This window comes from Strongyloides ratti, scaffold srae_chrx_scaffold0000004 (assembly GCF_001040885.1).
Source record: "Strongyloides ratti genome assembly S_ratti_ED321, scaffold srae_chrx_scaffold0000004".
NCBI classification, from domain to species: domain Eukaryota; kingdom Metazoa; phylum Nematoda; class Chromadorea; order Rhabditida; family Strongyloididae; genus Strongyloides; species Strongyloides ratti.
In genome coordinates this window covers 524,809-548,540 of record NW_020171512.1, presented here as the reverse complement: position 1 = coordinate 548,540, position 23,732 = coordinate 524,809, and the positions used below count along the sequence as shown (strand labels likewise).

The following is a 23,732-nucleotide window of genomic DNA, read 5'->3' as shown; positions in this document are numbered from 1 at the left end:
TAATAAATTATTTAATTGAATGTAGTAAAATAGTTAAATTTAAATAACATTTGCACTTTAACACAGTTTATTATAACGACTTAGATACTGTATTTTATTAACAATTATTTGGAAATACAAATTCTACCATATTAAAATTTAAAATAATAAAAAAAATTTTCTCAAAATTATTATATTATTTTAAAAAATTAGAAATATATTGTTAAAAATAGAACAAGTAGTATGAATTTAAAATTATGTTAATTTACTTTATAAATTAATAAAACATATATCTTTTAATTTTAATAATTGTTAAAATGAAATAGAGAGTAAAAGCATTATATTATCTAATAAAATTATGTATTTTATATAATTAATTTTATTAAATCTAAAAATTACGTAAGTAGATTTTGGGTAAAATTATATTTAATAATACTTTTTAATGTTTTTTTTTTCTTGATAAATTTAAAAAATTAATGAATTGAACAATTCATATTCTGGAGATCAAAAAAAAAACTAATAATTTGCAACAGGGATAAAAAAATTAGAATAATTTTATAGATAAATTGTATCCATACATCTGTTTTCATCTATTAAACTATCATTCTTAAGTTTTAATAATATTTCAGTTGGTTTCATTTCTTCTTCATAATTTTCTACTATAACAGAAGGAGAGATAAGTTTTCCAAGTGTTGATTCTGTATGATTTGAATTTATTGTAGAAAATAATCTTGTTTTAGTACTACCTGTACTAAGAAGTGATGATTTCCAATTTTTTGAACATAATAATGCTTTAAATGATTTTCTAAAAGCACTTGACATAAAACAATAAATTCCAAAGTTTATTGGATATGTAGCCTAAATAGTAATAATATTTTAAATATATTTTGTTTCTATCTTACTTACCATAACCATCATATTATTAAAAAGTTTAAATATAATTCCAGTATCATTACTCATTAATTGAAGATCAATATCAAATGTATTACAAAAACATACAATACTAATAAAAATTGCCTGAGGTAAATTAACTATCAAAAATATACTAGCAATTATAACAAGCATCATTGATGTTGAATTACTATCACGTTGTTTTTCTGCTTCCCTTGCTCTTTTTTCTCTTAATAACTTTTCTTTTCTTTTTTCAGCTTTTCGAATTCCACGTATTAAACTAAAGTTAAGAAAAGTTAATAATATACTAGGAATTAAAATAAAAAATATAATTCGTGTCCAGAAATAGAGATTAAAATATGTATTTGGTCCAAGTTCATTAACCAATATTGTAAATTCACTACGACATGTTCGAATATGTGAAATATAACCATCATTATGATAAACCCAACCATCATAAAGTGAAATATGGCTATCAAAAAATTTTGGTAAACCACATATTATTGTTACAATTACAATAACAATAGAACATAATCTAACATTTTTTACAGAACATATTAATCGTGATTTAATTGGATATTCAATAGAAATATATCTAAAAATAATAATAATAATATATTTTTTTTATTATATTATTACCTTTGACCAGCTAAGAGAACTGTTAACCACATTGCACTATTATGAAATATTGGTGGTAAACCATCCATTGTATATTTATACATATAACACCACCAAAGATCTACTTTTTCAGGTTGATCTGAAAACCTAAAATATTATAAAATAAAAATTTTTTTATATTTAAATATTTATTTACCGTAAAGTGTAATAAAAAAATGTCCATGGAAATGATACCAAACCAACACATAAATCAGCTATGGCCATATATCTTAAAACCACATTTGTTGGTGTTATCATATGTCGTTGCGATAAAACAAGTGCAATTAAAAAATTTGCTATTACAACAATAAATATTAAAAAAGGAAAAACCTAAAAAAAATTAATTTAAGATTAAAAAAAAAAAAACTAATTATTTAAATGTTATCACTTACAGATCCATATACAAATGTTTCTAATGGAAGACCATCCCCTAAATTAAGTTTAGTAAAATCTTGAAGACATTCATTTTTGCAAATATCATAATACATTCCACCATTTTCAATACACCTCACACCATACTTTTGGGTTGTTGAAACATTAAAAATTGAACAAGAAGGCCAATTTATAATAGTAGTATTAACTATCTTCATGTTTATTTGTTGATAATCCTTTAAGATTTATTTTAATATGTTATTAAAGTAATGTATATAAAAAATTTTTTTAATATATTAAAGGAGTATATTTTGAGATTTATTCTAAAATTATGTATGCAAGAAATAATGTTAAAAGATATAAATTAAGAATATGTATTAAAATTGGGATTCTTAAATAAGAAGTTAATTACATAAAAAAAAATTTTCTACATTTAATTTTTAGAACTAAATGCAATGTAATATTTAAAATTAAACAATTAAAAACGATTTTTAATGAATAATATAGTGTAATAAAATAACTAGATATCATCTTAAATAAAGTGTCACTTAACATTTAAAAAAATATATATATAAAAACATGACACAAGTTTTTTTTTTCTGATTTTATCATATTAATTACACTTTTTTTAAAGTTGAAAAATTTTTAATAAAAGATTATTACTTTTACTTAATTTTTATTCCCATTGAATAATGTTGAATGACAATTATTATTAAAGAAGATGTAGTCACATAATATAAGTTAACTTAATTTTTTTTTTCAATAATAATTTTATCTACTTGAACCTTATGATAATTTATAGTAGAAATTTTAATCATAGAATTTTTATCATAACTTATATTTAAAATGAAGCTTTTTATTTCCATCTTTAGAAATTTTTTTACCCCATCTTGTTACTTTGATGGATAATAAACAACATAAAATCAAAACTTATTTAGTCAACATTATGCCTCCAGATACTGAAATAAATTTGTTCATCTAATAATGCATTCTTTAAAGAAATATATTATCTTCAGACTGAAATACTGCTATAAGATATCAGTCCGGTAAACGAATAATATACAAGTAATGATATTATAAAGTATAAATGTTGGGTGCAGTTTGTTTGATGAATATTAATATTAATATATCTATATAATAAAAAAAAATATTATATTGCAGAAATATTTAAAAAAAAAGAAGGAAAAATATATATATATTTTATATAAATTTGGGGAAATTTTTTTTTATCATAGTATATAATATACAGAAATAAAAAATTTGCCAACACAATTATTTATAAAGATCATTAAAAAAGGACTACTTTTATATAAAATATTGGAAAGAAAAGTATTGTTAAATAAAGGAAATTAAAGTAACTAAAGAAATTAAAGATAATCGAATTTTCAATTTGATCCTTATTGATATGGAAAAACTTATTTAGTAATTATGTTTATTTATAAAATTAAATGTATTTCTTTTTTTTTTAATAGTATACAATTTATACATAATCTTTCAATTTACTATATATAAAATAAAGTTGTACATTTTTTTTAATACTTTAAATGATATTATGTTAAATTATTCAGATCCAATAACCATAATCTATAAAAAACATATTATATAGCAAATATTTTTTTTATTTTATTATACATTTCAAGAAAGATAATTGAACTTTTTGCAAAATTATTTTTTCCAAAAATATTTAAAATATCTTAATATATAATGTTATATTTATATAAAAAAAATGGATAAATATAATATATTTATCTTTAATTAATATATTTATATATATTAATAAATTATAATTTACAATATTAAAGTATTAAACAGCTCAATGTTAATTTAAATAAAAAAAAAATAGAAAAAAAATAGTTTGTTCTTAATAACATTAGAAATATTATTAAAAGAATATACACATGAAATTAAGGCGTAATCCTTGTTTTTAAATATAATAATAATATAATTATGGAGTAAAAAGATTTTGTTTTACAAATAAGAATTGTTAAATAAAATAAACACTGTAAAAGAAAATAATTTTGCATCATTAGCTGAAAGTCTTAACTCAACTTTTTATTATTTACATTAAATCTTTATTATCTTATAAAAAAAAAACCACCAAAATATTTTACAATTTACAAAATTAACAAATTTTTATTAACTAAACCTTATATAGTTTTTGAAAATAAACTCGTTTATTAAAAATATTTTATAAGTACATATTTTATTTTTAAGATAATCAAAAAAAAATCTAAAAACCTTAGCTTAATTTTTATTTTATCATAATAAAAATTGGTACTTTTCAGTTTCGGTAGGGACAAATTTTAAATGATAATTCTTATCAAAAAAAGTGATAAATTTAATTCAAAGGTAATTGATGTTTGATAATTGACTTGTCAGGAAAACAATAATGAAAGAATTAGATCAATTGATAAAAAAATCATCAAGAAATTTAACTTTTTCTAACAGTCATTTTTTCACAAAATTTTTTTTCCAAATTAAGTGTTTTTTTGCAGAAATAGAGTTTTTTAGTTTACTAGCTAACAAGAAAAAAGCCGTTGTTTTTTTATAAAGCAAGAAACTAGTTTTGGTCAAATTATGTAAGAAGAAACTAGAGATTCACTCACTTGAAGGTTGATCACAAGTACTCCTTTTTTGTGAATCCTGAGTCTGAAGCTCATACCCAGACTATTGAAAGAATGTGGGAAAGTGCCAAATGAAGAAACAAGAAGCAGAGAGGTACTTTTAAAAATATGCCAGACAGTTACTTCGCTGAATTCGTGTAGAAGTAGAGAAATGAGCAAGAAAATCCTTTCATCCAAATTGTGCGAGATATAGCAACCTTCTGGTAGTCGAAAGAAAACACGTAAAAAAAAGAGAAAATTAACAAAATTTAAAAATTTTTTAATTATTATATATGCAAAAGAATCTCCTCTACTCAAAAAAAAAATAAAATTTTTAATTTTTCAATTTTTTCGTACTCTTTTTTTTAAACAAAATTTGTCCCTACCGAAACTGAAAAGTACCTAAAAATTTTAAATATAATAAATTTTTAGAAATGTAAAAAAAACCTTAATTAAAAAATGATGTTTTAAAAGTATTTTGTATCATAATTTAATATATTATTTTTTGGAATAACAATTTATGATATAAAAAAAATATTTATATATATATAAATTTATGGATATATAAAATGATTTTAATATAATTATTTAACAAAAATATCTATAAAATGATTTAAAAAAATTAAATATGACATTATGAAAAATGATGGAAAGTAAAGAAAATTATCTTAATAGAAAAAAATATGCGATATATTACGAGATTAAAATCTTTAAATTAGTTCCTTTTATATTCACAAAATACCCTTATAAATATACTTTTTATCCTTACACAAATGGAATATAATCTTTAATGTAATATTAAATTATTTCTCCACAAAATATTTATTATTTTTATATTATAAAAGTATAAGTTTATAAGCATAAAAGATTAATGTTCGTGGATTTATTTGAATCTTAAATGTCTTTTAAAATATGATGTTTCAACAAAAAATCATACTCATATAAATATAACACATAGCATAACTTTTGTGATATTAATTTTTTTTTTTATTTAAAATATTTATATATATAACTATGAGAAATTTTAAAAATTTTGTATATCTATAAATTAATAATATTTTAATAGAAGTACCCCCTGGAATGAAAAATTTATGACAACATATTAAATTAATATAACTAGATACAGTATATTTTTCTTTTTTTTCTTATTATATTATCAAATTATTAAAATATAAGTAAAAAATTTAAAGAGAAAAATAGAAACAAATATATTATACTATAATTAATATTATTATTTTAAGTAAGAAAAAAAAAATTACCCAAATTGATATCTTAATTTAAGGTTTTTTTTTATTGAAATATCTTCTTTTTTACATTAATATATATAAAAAAAAAGAAAAACATTTTTATTACAGGACAAATTTAAATAACTTTTTAAACCTATTATTTTAAATTTATTTTTACTTAAAGAAAAAAGTTTTGTGAAAAATTCTTGTATATGCTTTTTGAATGGTGATGGATAACAAGTGTAATTTTAGAGTTACTTCTATGAGATAAATAAATTTTATTACGGAAGTTAAAATGATACTAGATACCATAATGAAGAAACAATATAACAGAAATAAATTTAACTAAAATTATTATCATATCATTTGATTTTTATATGGTTTTAAAAGTTTTAAAACATGTAATATATCAAATAGTAAAACTTTTTTAAACTTAATCTTTTTATGCGTCTTTTTTACTTTTATTATATTTATATAAAAAAATAAATTTACATAATGAAAGAAAAAAAAATATTATCAAAAAATAGTGCAATGCACATTCATAGAATATGAGTACAAAAATGGATATAAATAAATATTCTATAAATAATAATAAAAAAATAAAAAAGTTTTTTTTTTTTCAATTATTATAAAAAACAAAAGGATTTTTTTATAACAAAAATTATGTAAAAATATTATACATTTTTTATTTAACATTTTATGGCTAAAAGTATATCTAGATAATTTCTTCTTTCATGATGGGGTGGTTTTTCTATTTATTAATGGTTAAAAGATAATTAACAACAAATTACTGACATTTGATGAGTTAGAAAATTACTTTATCAAACTCATTTATTTTAAAAACCTTACAACATTGAAATGAATAATTAAGCCTCTTAGTATTCATCTTTTAAATAACTTATATTAAATAAAAAATTCTAACATATTTTGATATAAAATTTATATAAATCATATTTAATACCATTTTATTAAGTTATAAAATTTTTATTTTATTCATCAAAATAAAATATATTAAATATTTATTATACTAAAAGTTGTTTATAATTAATAAATAAATTAATAATATCTTTTATTGACATTTGATTTTAATTTTTTGAATTAATTAAAATTCTTAAGACAAAAATGAAGTATAATTAACCACTGTAGTACTTCTTGTTATTCATTTTATTATATGAGTAATAACATTCTTTATCTTTCAATTTATTACCAGACACTTTTTGTAGTAGTAATTTACGCCTTATATCTCATTTAAAAATAAATTTTTCTTTTTATAAATTTTTATTTTTAAAATTAAGTACTTTGAAGAGTTCTTGTTAATTTAATGAAAAATGTATTTTTATAGTATAATAATTAATTAAATATTTCAAAATTATAATATTAAATATTTTTATTAAATTAATTGAACTAATTAAAAAAAATAAAAATAACAATTTAAGTTTATTAATAATAATTACTTAATAAATAATGATAAATAAATTGAAATGATCATAAAGCTTAAGGAATAACAATTTGCAATTAACAAATTATAATTGTTTTTTTTTTAAATAGTATACAAGCAATGATATTTGAACTAACAAAAAAAGAAAGAAAAAGTTAAATCATAGCATTATGATAAAACATTTTTTTTAATTGCAGGTTTTTTATTTTAATAATTTTTATAAAATATTAATAAGTTAACAATTTAAATAGTGGAAGTTTATTATAAAAAGTTGATAAATAAAAAAGGGTTTTTTTTTGTTTTTTCTTTTTTTTAAAAAATAAAGTAAATAAAAGGATATTATACAAATGGATTTTTTTAAACTAAATTTGAGCCTAGAAAAATAAATACGTTGATTATTTGCATTCAGGAATTTAAATATTGTTCCAGTTCATAAACATCTAAAAAAAAATAAAATTTTTTTATAAATAAAGATGAAAAGTAACAAGAAATGATTTTGTTTGCTATTTTTTATTTAAAATCCTGATTACAACATAAGTTAGATTAAAAAGAAATATTTTCAATTTTTTTTTGTATAAGTTGGTTTGTTAATTTTATTTTATAGTTAAGTAGTAAATAATTGGACAATCTGTTACATAATATGAGAAGTAAAATTATATTAAAAAAATTTGTAAAAAATTAATAGCCTTGAATATTTAAAATAAAAAACCTTCAATGTATTAGAAAAAAAAATGTTTTTATTACCAAAGTTTGGTTTAAAATAAAAATGTTACATAAATACGAACATTTGATATATGTGTCATGTATAAGTGCCTCAAAAAAATATTACAATATTAAATGACATATTAATTTTTAAAGACTTTTTACCATAAAGTATTTTTAAATTTTTTTTCTTAGTTTTGTTAAATTATCGTTAAGATCATAAAAAAAATACGAAAAAAAAATTTTTTTCTTTAAATGCTACATCTGGTTAGTAAAAAGAATTCATAGCATCATAAGGCAAGTTAAACATCAAATTGTTCTTGGTATTTATCATATTGATGATACGTTGCATCATTATTAGAATAATTAGTAACACGAGCATGACTGAAAAAAAAAATTACTGATAATAAAAAAATTATAAAAAAAAAATTTTTAATTATTAAAAATTTGTTCTATTAAAATTCTATTAAAAAAAGTAATTTTTAATAGTTTTATCTATACCTTGAAGTGTCTCTACCTATTGTTGCAGGTGGAGCTGATGCTAAAAGACTTGATGTTGTAGTTAAATTTCGTTGCCAGTGCGCATTTGCTCTTTCTGTTCCATCTAAAAGTGGAGTTGTGGCATTACCACCATTTATTGGGACATTTCCTGTTGCTGTTGTTGTTCCTGTACTTGGTTCTTCATGATCCCTAGAAAATATATTTTTTTTATATAAAATTTATTTTTAAAAATATTATTACTTACATTGAATTAGCAAATCTTGTACGAGGATTAAAAACATGTGTACCATATATATCTACGGGAATATTGTCATTTGTACGGGGAAAAAATGGATCATCTTCATCAACTTCAACATAATCTGTTCCAAGTCTAGAAAATATATTCCATGATTTAGATATAACTAATAATAATATCCAAAGCATTATAGATAATAATACTAGTCCAAATAATAGTATAAATGAACCAAATAATCCATCCTCACAAAAACCTTGTTTCAAATCAGCAACACTATTTGAAAATGTATGACATGAAAGAGAAGTTTCAAGACTACCGACATTTTGTACAATAGAACTAAAATCATTATTAATTAATTTTCCTTTTTCTTCAATTTCAATATCATCAGGAAAATTATTTGAAAGTATTGTAAATAAATTAAATTGTGAATCACGTAATTTATCAATTACTTCTGTTATTTTATCTAATTCAAAAACTTTTGGATAATTTCCTTTTTCAGGTTCTTTTTCACATTTTGAATAAAAATTGATAGCTGATATCATGTCTGATGTAACATGTTCATTAATATAAGCATTACCATCTAAACAAAAATCAGCATATGCAATTGTAGCTGGGAAAACAATTGAAAGAAGAATAAATGTAAGTAAAAATATTATAATTCCCATTGCACTGAAAGCAACAGCTCCTTTCTTTGACTTTCTACAAAATGATATTATTCCTAAGAATAAAACAAAAACCATAATTATTAATAGTACAATAAAAATTATCCAACGCTCAAATTCAATTCTATCACCATATAATTTAACTTTTTCTAAAAATTTTACATTTTTTAATGTTTTAGTCAATTTTGTTGAAAATTCTGTTATTCGTTCTATTCCATCAGAAAGATTTGTTAACAATTTATCAATTCTTTCAATTTCCTTAAAAAAAAATTATATTATATTGTGCAATTTTTATATATTATAACTTACAGTATCATTAGAAAGATGTTTATCATTAATTTTTTTATGAACTAAAGCTATTAAATGATCAACATTTTGATAAGCAATTGCCTTTGTTGAATTTATTTCAATTATCTAAATAAATAAAAATATTAATAATTTTTTTATAATAAATAAAAAATAAATTTACATTATTAGTTGCTTGTTTAAAGTTTCGATTAATATTAGCCATTCCTGATGATGATTGTCTAATACCTCTATTAATAAGTTCATTTCCTGTTAATGATGTTCCAAGAAGACCAAAACATACTATAGCAATAAAGAATAATAAGATAGCTAAATTCATAGCTTTTTTGCTTGTTCTTCCATGTTCTTTTTTGCGAGTAACACATGCACATACCCAAACAACACCAATAATAAAAAGAAAACAAAGTGCTACGACTAGGATTGTTAAACAATAAAGTACTAAACTTTGAAGGTAATCTCCATAAAAATCAACATCAAAAACTGGATTGACATATTTCATAGCAAAATTAATATGTGGTATGTTGTGTAAAAAATTAGCAATAATTTTTATAATAGTAATCATTTTTAATTATTAACTTATCCAAATAATATTTTTTTTATTTCATAAAATTGAAAAATAGGCAATTGATAAGTAAATGAAATTCAGTTTGTACTTCTTCTGTTGATATTATGTCTTAAAACATAGCATTTACTGTATTGACTATGTCTAAAATCAAAGAAAACAATAAATATAAATAAAATTTTATAAATAAAAGAGAAAACAATAAATTTATCATTGTTAATATATATATATATATATTAGGGCCTACTGAAATAATATATATCCCGAACGTCACATTAACATATATCTAAAATGTCATAAGGAAATAAAAGATTATGGATAAGATAAATATTTCAAACAAATATTTTAACATTTAATTTATCTTTCACTATACTATTATTTTAATACACTTGTTTATAAGAGAAAACTTAAAGAAAAAAGCACATTTTAAAAGTTAACAATAAATGTCCTCTTATACCTTTTTAAATTTAAAAAAAAATATAAAACGATTATATTTTAAAATAGTTTATAAAGTATAATATATTAAATTTTTTCTTAATATTATATATTATTATAAATTTATTTAACTGTAAAATGCTTATTTAAAATTAATAAAGTAAATAAAGTGTTATTAACATTACATTATCATATGAAAATTTTATAATATTCTTTTTAAATTAACAAATTTAAATATAAAATTTGATTGTTAAAAATATACAATATAATAATATAATTTCACTTATATTATTTTTTAATAATCTAAAATAATGTTTAAAATTCTTTTTTTTTTTTATTTATTTATAAACATTTAAATTTAAATAATTATAAATGTGATGAGATAATAAAGTTTAAACAAAAAAATTTTTTTTTTCTCACATTGTAAAATCAGTTATAGAAAAGGTTTATAAACAAGGACAATATTTATATTAAATAACTTAATGGATTTTATAATAAAAATTGTTAATAAAATTTTTATATTTAAAGAATGTATTTGCTTATATTATAATGAAAACAAATTTGAAGTGAATATATGACAAATATCTCAATTGACATCTTGATATGAAAAATAAAAACAAATGGTGATTTTTGTATAATATGTAAAATGTGTTAGAATATACATTTGTATGCTAATTCGTTAATTTTTATACATAAAAAAAAAATTTTTTTTATACATAATCTTAAACTATATTATCAAAAAAAAATATGTAAAGATTTAAACAATACAAATAAATATATAAATTTGTATAATCTTTCATTGATATTGTAAAATGATAACATAAATAGATAGAAGTTATATCAATAATATAAAAAGTTAGTAAAATACAATTAAAATATTCTACTTTTATTGTAAAATTAAAGTATGGTCAATGTAATACTAAAATAAAGAAACATAATATTTATCCAAATTTTAGTGATCTAATGTTATACTATCATAAACATATTATGTAAATTTTAAAAAGTCAATTAATTGAACTATATAAAATAAAAGATACTTACAATTAACGCTACCACATAATATCTAGTAGCTTTTTAATAAATAAAACCATTATATTTAAGAAGCTGAATATTTTGGTACTCTTTTTACTATTCTTATTTATTCAATATAATAACAATAATGTATAATAAAAGAATATAATATTATAAAATTTATTGTAAGTAAAGACAAATGTTTTATTGTAATCAAAAATAAATTTTCATATTCTAGTATTACATTTTGATTAATAAATGTATTTAAAATACATGTACTTAAAATATAATGTATAGAAAAAATTTTTAATAATATTTAATTATTAAAACATGAAAAAATATGTATATTAAATAAGTTTTTAATATAATAAAACAATACAAATTTTTATTTAAAATGAAAAAAATAATAATATATTTTTTAGAAATAATATAAAAAAAGGAAAAAAAATTATTATATATGAAGAATAAAAAAGCTAAATACATATTTTGCAAAATGCTTAGCTGTTGTATATTATTTATCGACAAAATGATCATGATTGGATTTATATGTACTTTTGTACAAAGTTAAAAGTGCTGTCATCTTAAAGTATGAAGAAAATATTAAGCTAACATTTATGATAATTTTTATTTCATTTTTAAATTTTAAATTATTTTTACATTATAATAATGTTTGTACTATAATTTTATAATAATAAATTATTATATATTTAATAATGATTAAATTATAATATATTAAATACTATTTAATTTACAAAAGTATTTCAATTTTTTTTCTATCTAAAAAGATAGAAAAAAAGATCAGAAAATATTGATGGGGTGATAAAAAGTTAACTATAACATAAGTAATAATTTTACAAATTGAATTGTAACAACAATTTCATATTTTAATTTTCTTCTACATCATTATATTTGAGTATGAATTATAATTTTCTTTTTAATCATATTCTAGCAGTTAAAAGAACTTTTAAATATGTAATTGGTTGAACTGAAAATTATTAAATAATAATAGAATATAGTAAACCATTATAATAGATTCAAAATTTTTCTTCTTTTTGTAAAAATCTTATTATTATAATGTATCTTTATCATTCATTATGATGTTACTTTAAAAAAAAATATAGTTATTAACTTTTGAAGAAAGTAATATATTTTAAAAATATTAGTATTGATATACATTTTTATAGGATTATGTCTTATATTTATAATCCTAGGTTTATAAATAATAAAAGAAGAGATAATTATTTTAAAAGTTTAAGAAAAAAAAAATATAAAAATGAAAAGAAAATAAGAAATGTAAGATTAATGATTAAAATAGGAATGCTTTTTTTTATTATTTTACATTTTTATATATTTTATTCATGACATCAATTGATTAATGAAAAAAAAAAAATACTTTAAGTTGAGATTATAATGTTAGAACAAAAAAAAACTATTATAATAGTATATAATATACATATTTCAAAACTTTTCAAGAATAATTAAATAATAATATTATTAGAAAAATAATTTAAAAGTTAAAACAGATGGAGTTTATTATATATTTTGTTGTTTATTCTGATATTACACTTTTCAAATGTTAAATTAAAGAATAATTGGATATAATAAATATAATTAGAACGTTAAACTTAAATTTCTCCCGTTAATTATAGATAATAATATTAAAATGATATATTAAATTATAGTAAAATAATAATAAGGGTTATTAAAATTGAAATACTAATCCATAAAATAATGATTTTTTTTTTCCTTATAAAGATTTATATAAATGTGAATAATAAAAAAGTTGTTTAAAAAAAAGTAAATTTATTATTATATAAATATATTTTATTTGAAATAAACAGTAAAAATAAATTATTATTTTATTTATAGTTAGTATAAAAGAATAAAATGACAAAAAAAAGACAATGTATAATGATATATAAAAAAGAACATTTAAATCAAAATAGAGTGAAAGAGAGAGAGAGAAAAGTATACATATTTAGTATTAAGAGAAAGTATAGTTAAAATAAGTGATACTTTATATGAGAGGTATTAAGGGTGTATGGCGCCTTTTATAAAAATTATACTATATTAAATGTAATTTGAATAGGAGGTATTAGGAAGGCCATTAAAATGCTATATGACGCGGGAAAAATAATTTTTAATTTTATCCCTATATATAATATATATCATGATGATATGTAATAAAAATATATATGTTAGATCAAATTATAATAATTAGTTCTCTATATATATATATTCTATTCATATAATATAAAATTATATATTTAAATTGTTTTAAAAGATTTCTATTTATCCATTAAAAAAAGAAATTTCAATACATTATGTTGTCTCATTATTGTGTCATACAAAATGACATTATTTTACAATTATATAATATTACAATATATCATTAAGCTTTATTAGATATTAAGGTATTCAATATACTTGTATTTCCTTAAAATAAAATATGAACAGTTGCTTAAAATTTCTATGAATTTAAAATTTTGTACTTTTTATTATTAATACATTCCAAAACAAAAATATATTATAAGCTTAAATTTGTATTTAAAAAGATAAATTATATCCTACATTTAAATATTTTTATGATTGAAGTTAATCTTTATAAATTTGATATATTAATTATGAAAAAAAAAAAAAAAATATATTCTTATACTTAGTAAATGTATAAATTTCATTAATTAAAATCTTTAAAGTATAAAGTACATATATCTAACCAAAAAAAAATAAGATAAAAACTAATTAAAGTTCAAAAATAATTTTATTTTAAATTATAATACTTCTTTTATAATTAAACAACATTCCCAATAATTTTATAACATTTGATTTAAAAAAAAAGACGTTCTGGCTGAATGAAAACTAAACAAAAAAGACAATTTATTTGTCTGTAAAATTTAAAAAAGAAAATTATGTGTTAATAAAAAAGAAAAATGTTAAAATTATTTCTATAAAAATTGCTCCTATAAAAGATATATGCTTTGTCTTTGGTATAAAAGAAATACAATTTTAATTATACAAAAATGATTTAATAAATAAATGGTAGTAAAAAGAAATTAAATGATCAAATAGGTTTATTTTAAACATTAAAAATGTACAAAAAGAGGTATATGTGAACAAAGTATTACTTTGAATGCCTAATCTATTTATACATTTTTTTTTTATTTTTGAAAAAAAAAGATTAAAAAAAAATTTTTTTTTATAAATTTAATATATGCAATTGTAAAAGGTATATAAAATATGTTTAATAGTAATTGAAATTGTTAAACTAATATAACTAAAATGACAAAATGATTTTAGAATAATTTATAGAATACAGTTATATTGTATATATGATTAAAAAAAAATTAAATTAATTCTATAGGATATATTTTAAATTATAAATAATAATTTAGTATAAAACATGGCCACAAACAATATATATATTGATATCTCTTTTATTATAAGATTTTTTCACAAACTTGTGTAATTTATAATAAAATATTTATGTTGTGCTAATATATAAATCTATTCATTTATTATACCAATTTTATAAAATGTAATCTTACTAATCATTTAATATATTTATAAAAGCAAATTTACTGGAGGTCATTCACATTTATCTTACAACATTTTTTTTAACAATTATCCTTTATATTTTTGATATAAAACAATTAGATGATTTGTTTAAATCAAAATATTAATATATATTTTTTTAAAAAAAAAAGAATACTTATTAATAAATATTATAAAATTAAATATTATGTAATTGATTATAAAAAGTAATTTATACTTTTTAAAGATAATAAACTAATAAATGTATAAAATTATATATTTAAATATTAATAATAAAATTAATATAAAAAGATAATATATAATGTCAAAGATAAAATATTCATTGAAGCATGTTTTTGAGAATCATTTTAACCATATGCTTTTACAGTTTGGAAAATTATTACATTATTACAAGTCACCAGATTAACAGAAAATTTATAAAAAGAATTTATTGGTTAAATAGATTGTTCTTTTAACATTCAAAGTGTGATTATGACATATATTAAATTTATTAAAGAAATATGCTTATGCCATACTTTAATATATATTTATAGTTTGCCGAAGAAAAGGGTCATATAATAAAAAGTATATCTTTACAAATAAAGAACCTTATGTACAAATAATGGTTGGTTGATAATGTATGTTAAGATTAATAGTAAAATAAAAATAAAATATAATTTTATTTAAAATGTTATAGTTAATTTAAAAAAAAAAATAGAAAAAAATTAAAAATATTTTTTTTATTATTTGTATTAAAAAAAAGTTATCATCAATAATTGGAAATTTTTGTAAAAAGGATAAACAAAATTTATTTTATCACTATGTACTATTAGCTCTATATATATTTATATATTCATTTTAACTAAATATTAAATAGTTTTATGTAAATAATTTTTCCTAGTTTTTATTATTAGTTATTTATAAAATATTTTTAAAAAAGAAAAAAAATATATATAGAAAAATAGAATATTTAAATAGTTAAATAAAATTATTATAAAATGTCTTAGAACTAGAAAGGAAGTTTTTAAAAATTAAAAATGTTGTAAAATAGAAATTATGACAAAAACTAATATTATATATAAGATAGTTGTATTGTCAAAAAAATCTTTTAAAGTTTTTATTATACTTAAATGATTTTATTAAAGAATTATATTGAAATATAAGTATACGTTTTTGACGTTTTATTTGGTCATTATTGGTATTTAAAATCTTAATTTAACAATCATTATTATAATAAAAAATAGTTTTTTTACTTAAATTATCAGTATAACATAGTAATCTCATATATATAGCCTATTTTCAAATCTATAATAAATTATTAGGATGATGGCACTAACATTAAATATACAAACTAATTAGTAAAATTTAAATTATATGACTGAAATAATTTAACAAAAACATCTTTTAAAATAATATATTAAAAAAAATTTTTTGAAATAGGAATAGTTTTAAAAAAATAATAGAATACTGCATAAAACTTTTTTTTAGTACGTTTTATCAACTAATTATGAAGAAAACTTTAATGTATGTTAGTTGTTTTTTACATTTAAAATATAAATAATACAATTATATAAAACTAGAAATTAATAAAAAATAGATATTATTAACAATATATAATATAATATATTATACTTTATAAATAATGAATAATAAAAAAATTACTAAATTTACTTGGAAAATTTTTTGAATCTTTATAATATTAACTTTAGACATGCAAATAGCTTGTAGAAGTTTTTATTATATTGAAAATTAAAAAAAAAACTTTAAATAAGGAGAAAAATAAACATTCACAAAATTTTTACTTGTATTTAAATATATTTATTATTATTAAAAACATATATTATAAAGAATACATTATAGAATAAATAAGCAATTTTTTTCTTATCAAATATATGTCATTAAGTCTTATTTTATTCTTGTAAAAATTTATTGACTTATTTATATTATAATATTGTTTTTTTTAACCCATTGTTTAAGGTTTTATGGGGATAAAATCAGGAATACTAAAACATAAATCAAATGTCTTTTCATAATCAACCAAAATATTAAAACCATAGCTTTTATCAATATAGATAAAAATTTCACGTTCATCTGATGTTGATTGTATTAAATTGTTTTTAAACCTCTCACCACCATGATAATTACAATTTGCATAATGTCGATTAATCGTATAAAAATCCAAAAAAGATTTTGAAAATGAGAAATGCTTAATGCAGGTAACACATTTTAATAAAGCACAATTTTTAATAGATAAATGAATGGAGAGGACATGTTCTATCATTTTTTTTGGTGTAGTGCAATTGAACTTACAAATGTTACATTCACTAGTAAAATTAAATACTCTTCTATATGTTTCAGAACCTAATTTTTTTATGTCTAAACGATATTCTCCTGACATTTTTTTAATTTTTTTTGTGTGTGATGATATTTGTTTTAACATAGCTTTAAAAACAGTTTTTGTACATTCTTGAACTTGAATTATTTTTTTAACACCAGATTCTTTTAATTCTTTACGTGCCTGAGTTTTCGTGATTATATATTTGTCAAAAAGATTTTCGTTTTGCTCATTTTCTAGTGCCAATTTTAATAGTTTCATTTCCTGAATTGATAATTTTATACTTAAAAGTCTATCAACAAAAGTAGATCTTAATTTTTTATAAGCACGTGAACCATGACATATATGTTGAATCTTAACATTATCACTAGTATAATGAGTAAAATTTGTTGCAAGACGATTAATTGGTTGTGATTTGTTTTCTACTACATATTGAAAACTTATTTGTTCTTTCTCTTTTACATCACTTGTGTTATCCATATTTTCTATACCAGATTTTATACAATTATCACATACGTAAAAAAAATATTTAACATTATTAATGTAGAAAATTTCAATAAGTTGTTCTTCAAAAAAAGCTAATATACCACAATATAAGCAATTCTTTTCTACAATTTTTGCTTCTTCTATATTGTCATCCATTTTGATGGTATTTATATGCTATAAATAAATTGTTTATATTGTGTAAAAAAAAGGAAAACAAAACACGAAATTATATGAGATTGATTAAGAAAAAATGAAATATATTAATTCATCCCAGATACACTGTACCTTTTTTTTGGGATAATTAAAAATATTTTTAAAAAAATTATGAAATAACTAAAGATACTTTTTTTTGTAATAATGGTATATTTAAAACAAGTATTATTCAAAAGATTCTGTGGAATAAAATTTAAAAATGAATTAAATAAATGATACTATAATAATTAATTTGATACTCAGGTAAAGATGAAAGAAAGAAAAATTAATAAGATCTTTCCAAAAAATAAAATGAATACTATTTAATATTGTGAACTGTTCTATAATATACATAAATATACTTGATTAATGTAAGACTTTTGAATATAAAATAATACCATTTAATATTAGAAAATGTTTTATTATATATAACTATTATTTGTTTAATAGAATATATTTGAATATAAACCGAAAAAACCTTTTTAAAATTTAAATACTGTTTTTAGAAAATAAGAAATAATTATGAAACTTTATTTTTTATCATTAAAGTAACAATGATACAATGGTATTAATATAAAAACAATAACTTTTTCATTTTATTTGGATTACAGAAAATATAATAATTATTTTCATTTCTTAATTAAAAAATGTAATTTTATAAAGTAGTTATGTAAATATTTCAGTTGAAACAAAAATATTATAAATAAATAAATTGTTTAAATGTATTCCTTAAAAAGTTCAAGCAATTTTGAACAGGTAAATTTGTGACACTTCTTATTAATTGCTTAAATTATGTACCTCAGTGAGATCAAGCTTCAAGTATAATATTAGCTTCATAGTTCAATTTTATACAATTTTGAAGCTTCATTTTTTTTAAAGTACCAATTTCATTAATTAATTGTATCTTATTAGTGTGTGTATGAAAATTTTACAATATACATATATATTATTTTTCACCATTTTTTTAGATCTCTTCAACTAGACATATAAAATTTAAAAGTTTTTATTATGTATAAATTAACGTTTAAAACTTATAATTATTAAAACTTCCAATCTTGAAATTATAAAAAAAGATTTTCCATGCTTGAAAAACCTCTAGTTACATTTTCATCTTATCAGATTTTCCATGCAAAAAAAAAGTTATGTGGGGAACAATTTTTAAATAACACTTGTATGTGCATAGTTTTTTAAACAAAAAGTTTTAGCATTGTGTTCTTATACATTTTTACACTTTGTCATAAAGTTATTCTTTAAAATACATAATTTTATAGTTAATAAAATATTTTAAAAAATAATTATATTTAAGTAACAATGTTCAATTATCATTAACCAAGATAATAATATTTTGTATGTTTATGTTTTACATTATTTTGATTTATTTAACTTTTTTTCTTTTTTGACATAATCGCTTATAAAAGCAAAATTGTTGATTACAATTATATGATTAATTAGAAAGTTGTTTAAAATTGTAAAATATTTCATTAGAGGTTTATATTAATTAAATCAAAAAAATATGAATATTGATAACATTTTGTTGACATTAACATATAAGATGTGCTTAAATATTTTTTTTTCAAAAGTATAAAAAGATGTAATGAATTAATATTTTTTTTTTGATAAAATAATAGTAACATTAAACTATTTTTCATTTTAATTTAATAATAACAAAAAATATTTAACGATTTTGTGAAAAAATATTCTTTAAAATATAAATACAAAAATGGATTTTTTATATATAATATTAAATAAAAGTTCATTTTATTAGTAATTGTTTCTCTATAATATTAAAACTGTAATTTTTTTCTAAGATAAAAACATTAATTAAAAACAATTTCTAGAAATAACTGATTAATTAAAACAAAACTTAGTTTATGATAACTTTGTAAAAAAATATAAACATGTCAAATATTTAAATTTTATCTAAAAATTTTTGTAATAATCTTTCTGTTTTAATAAAATGTTATTTTATTTTTGAATGTTTATCACTATTTGAAGATGGTTCAAAACAATTAAATGCTTCAATAATTTCAATTAAATGTCAAAAAAGAAATAATAAATTGCATAAATAAATTGGTTTCAATATATAGATAAATTCTTAGTCTTCAAAAAGTAGAAACATTAACAAAAGTTAATGATTTGTTTGGAGCACAAAATAAAGTAGATTTGTAAATGCAAAAAGATGAAAATTTTATTATTAATTGAAGCAAAAGATTTTCTGAAATATAAAAAGAATTGTTTGCATGTGAAGGATATGTTAAAGAATCTTTAGGTGATTATGATAAGAAAAGTTATTGTCATGTAAAAAAAATTTTCTTTAGAAAAGATTCTGTTTTTCGTTATAATGTTCCAATAATTATTTTTGGTTTACATGAATTCTGTAAAAAAAATAGTAACTAAGCGTATGAATTTAAACATGCGTAAAAAAATTTAAAAAAATATAAAATGTTGTTACGTCCAGGGCATTGTAGCTAATATAATTAAAGCGTACTTTATCTGCTACTTTTTTGTAAATATTTGCAATTGAAATTTACTTTTAGAAATGAAGAAAAATACATTAAAAAACAATAAATACTTTTTCATCTTTTTTTGTAATGCCATCAAAAATGGATTCAACATTAAACTTGACAACTTTTAATACTTTAGATAATATGGAAATTGATAATGCGAACAAATAATTTTCTCAATATTCAATATTTATTTTATTTATTATCAAAAATTTCACAAAAAATTATATTTGTAAAATTAAATATCCCCAACAATTAAGATAGAAATTATAAAAAATTTATCCGACGAATAATTTATCATCTATTCACTTAAAATAAAAAAGCTAGATAAAAATTAAATTAATAAAGTATCAACAAAATATGAAAAAAAAAATTACACAGATTGAATAAATTTACTAAATCATAATTATACTTAATATACTGCTAAAAATATAGCTTCCTATTAAAATTTAAATAAAAATTGAACTCTAGGAAGTTTATTGAAAAAAAAATTATAATTAGAGATTACAATAGAAAAATATAAAATTAAAATGTTCACACGCTTAAAAATAATAGATTTTATTGTAACTCATTGTTACTTTTATCTGACTCATTATTTCAATCTTATTTCCATTGAAGTATCTTAAACTTTGTAACCTTTTCACGTAGCTTTGGAGTACTTATCTTTTTCCAAGAAGATTCACTTATTAATGATCTACACGCATTAATATTTAAAAAAAATTCTCTTTAGACGTCATTTACTTTAGTTTTTATTTTACTATCGCCGTGACTTTTCTTAAAAATAGTAAAAATCACTTTTCCACTGCTAAACTCATCATCGCTCTCAGCTTCGCAACATTTCTTACAGAAATGTATCATTGAAACAATTTCTAATGTAATAGTAAATGTTGGTAAACAACTTATTATAAACACCTGTAAAAATATTCTTTAAGTAAAAAATTTGATAAAGCTTTAAAGATAATATAAAAAATATTTTCGAGCAATAAAACAGATCATAAAATAAATTACAAAAACTGGATGCACATGAATTTTAAAAAAGTTGCTTGCTTTATAATCATGTATCACAGTATATATTAACGATATATCAAAAAACACATAAGCACAAAGTAAATCTTTGTTTGACTCAACATTTTATACTGAAAAAAAAAACATGTATAAAGTTAGGACAGAAAAATCAGTTAAACATCTTTATTTTAATTTAAAGATATTATCAGTTAAATTTTTATATTTAGACAAACTTCAGATACATTTACTAAAAATTCTGGGTACAATTCTGTTATATCCTCCTCCAAATAAAAATGATAGAAAGTATTTGATAATTAACAAAATTTTCTCAAAAAAAATCTTAACAACATAAAGGAAACATAATGGACTTTAATAAAGTATATATCATAAATAAATTTTTCACATATCAACTGATAATGATGAGAATAAAACATTAACTGATAAAATTAAAAACATGATGGGATTTGATATTTGAGTCATTTTTTTTTTAATTTATGATAAAAAATTATGATAAATTTAAATTTTTTATTTTTAGATCATAATAATGAATTTTTTGACTTTAACCGATAAACTTGTTGATGAAAAAGCTGCCATCAAATTTTTCCAAAGTAATGGAATAATTCCTGAAGAAAAAAAATGCAGCAATGGGCATCAAATGAAAATGCAGTTTGGAAAGTATTTTCGTTGGAGATGCTACATTAAAGAATGTAGAGAAGAATGCGGAATAAGAATTGGCACCTGGTTTCAAGATACCAGGCTCCCCTTTCGAACAGCTGCCTTATTTATTTTTAACTGGGAGGAAGAACGGACTTCTGTGAATTTCTGCAAGAAGGAGCTTAAAATGGGCCACTGCACGACTGTGGACTGGAACAACTACCTCCGAGAGGTATGTCTGTTTATGGAAGGGAAGGACTAGAATCCTATTGGAGAGAAGGGAAAGGCAGTGGAAGTGGACGAAACTTTATTCGTCAGGCGGAAGAACCACTGTGGCCACTTGCTTCAGCAACAGTGGTGTTTTGGGGGAATCTGCAAAGAAACGAAGCACTGCTTCGTGGAGGCCGTTCTAAATAGAAGCTCGGCAACGCTTCTGGAGGTGCTGAAAAGAAGAGTGACTCCAGAAACCCTTATAATTTCCGATATGTGGAAGGGGTATTTCCAAGTAGGAGATTCTGGGTTTCAGCATTTGCAAGTGAACCACAAATATCATTTTGTAGATCCACTTACAAATGCTTATACTCAGAGCGTCAAACGGGTCTGGAGATCGGTGAAAGAAAGAAACCGACGCCACAACGGAACCCACCGTAGCATGCTAAATGGGTACATGTATGAATTTACATGGAGAAAAGAAATAAGGGAAAAGAATTCGATGCAATATTGAGAGATATTGCATCATTTAATTCTTTTTTAAATGAATAAAAAATTTTTTTTTTTTAAATTTTTTATTTTTAATTTTAATAAATTTTTTTTTTTTAAATTTTTTATTTTTAATTTTAATAAATTTTTTTATTTTTTTTTATCCATCTTGTAGAAAACAAGATGGAGAATCTAATAGGCTTATTATTTTTAATGTATGTTTCTATCACCTTAATTTGGGAGAGGGATATAACAGTATAGTACTGATATTCAAATGAATAAGTACTCAAAATGTAAAGAAAATAATTTTCAGAGAAATCTATTTAATTTTGTTGATAAATCTGTTTTTAAACAAATTATGAGTTTTTGAAATTTTCAAAAATCGTTATATATCTTTAAAATTTATTTTATCCAAAAGACGACATCAGAAACATTTTTTTGTTGTTTTTTATCTCTAAATTTATATTTACTTAAAAATCTTATAGAAGTATCGCCTTGCAGCTTATACTATTTTTGCGGCGATATTTTTATAAAAGCGCAATTTTTTGAAAAAATGAATGTAGCTTTTGTTATCAGTGATTTTTTTCATCAGGAAAGTTTATTTAAATTTTAAAATAAAAAAACATGTTCACAACTTATTATTTACTTATATATTATAAAGAATAAAATGTTTTATTTAAAAAGTTTTTTATATATAATTTTTTTTCTGCGTGGAAAATTTGATAAAGTGGAAGTGTGATTAGAAA

General features: G+C 19.2%; 4 protein-coding genes across 4 annotated transcripts; 1 reads left to right on the top strand and 3 right to left on the bottom strand.

Moving 5' to 3' along the window:
- Window positions 1–534: 534 nt before the first annotated feature.
- Window positions 535–2,117, bottom strand: SRAE_X000212700 (G-protein coupled receptor; the record flags this gene model as incomplete). Its single annotated transcript, XM_024644263.1, has 5 exons — window positions 535–837; window positions 886–1,465; window positions 1,510–1,635; window positions 1,685–1,857; window positions 1,920–2,117. The coding sequence occupies 5 exons, from the start codon at window positions 2,115–2,117 to the stop codon at window positions 535–537; spliced, it is 1,380 nt and encodes a 459-aa protein (XP_024499598.1).
- Window positions 2,118–8,170: 6,053 nt separating this feature from the next.
- SRAE_X000212600 (Tweety family-containing protein) lies at window positions 8,171–10,071 on the bottom strand (the record flags this gene model as incomplete). Its single annotated transcript, XM_024644252.1, has 6 exons — window positions 8,171–8,252; window positions 8,370–8,558; window positions 8,614–9,322; window positions 9,377–9,524; window positions 9,576–9,680; window positions 9,736–10,071. The coding sequence occupies 6 exons, from the start codon at window positions 10,069–10,071 to the stop codon at window positions 8,171–8,173; spliced, it is 1,569 nt and encodes a 522-aa protein (XP_024499597.1).
- Window positions 10,072–17,083: 7,012 nt separating this feature from the next.
- SRAE_X000212500 (Hypothetical protein) lies at window positions 17,084–18,088 on the bottom strand (the record flags this gene model as incomplete). The annotated part of the gene is made up of 1 exon (XM_024644240.1): window positions 17,084–18,088. The coding sequence occupies one exon, from the start codon at window positions 18,086–18,088 to the stop codon at window positions 17,084–17,086; it is 1,005 nt and encodes a 334-aa protein (XP_024499596.1).
- Window positions 18,089–22,177: 4,089 nt separating this feature from the next.
- On the top strand, window positions 22,178–22,938 carry SRAE_X000212400 (Hypothetical protein; the record flags this gene model as incomplete). Its single annotated transcript, XM_024644229.1, has 2 exons — window positions 22,178–22,519; window positions 22,705–22,938. The coding sequence occupies 2 exons, from the start codon at window positions 22,178–22,180 to the stop codon at window positions 22,936–22,938; spliced, it is 576 nt and encodes a 191-aa protein (XP_024499595.1).
- Between the last annotated feature and the right edge of the window lie 794 nt (window positions 22,939–23,732).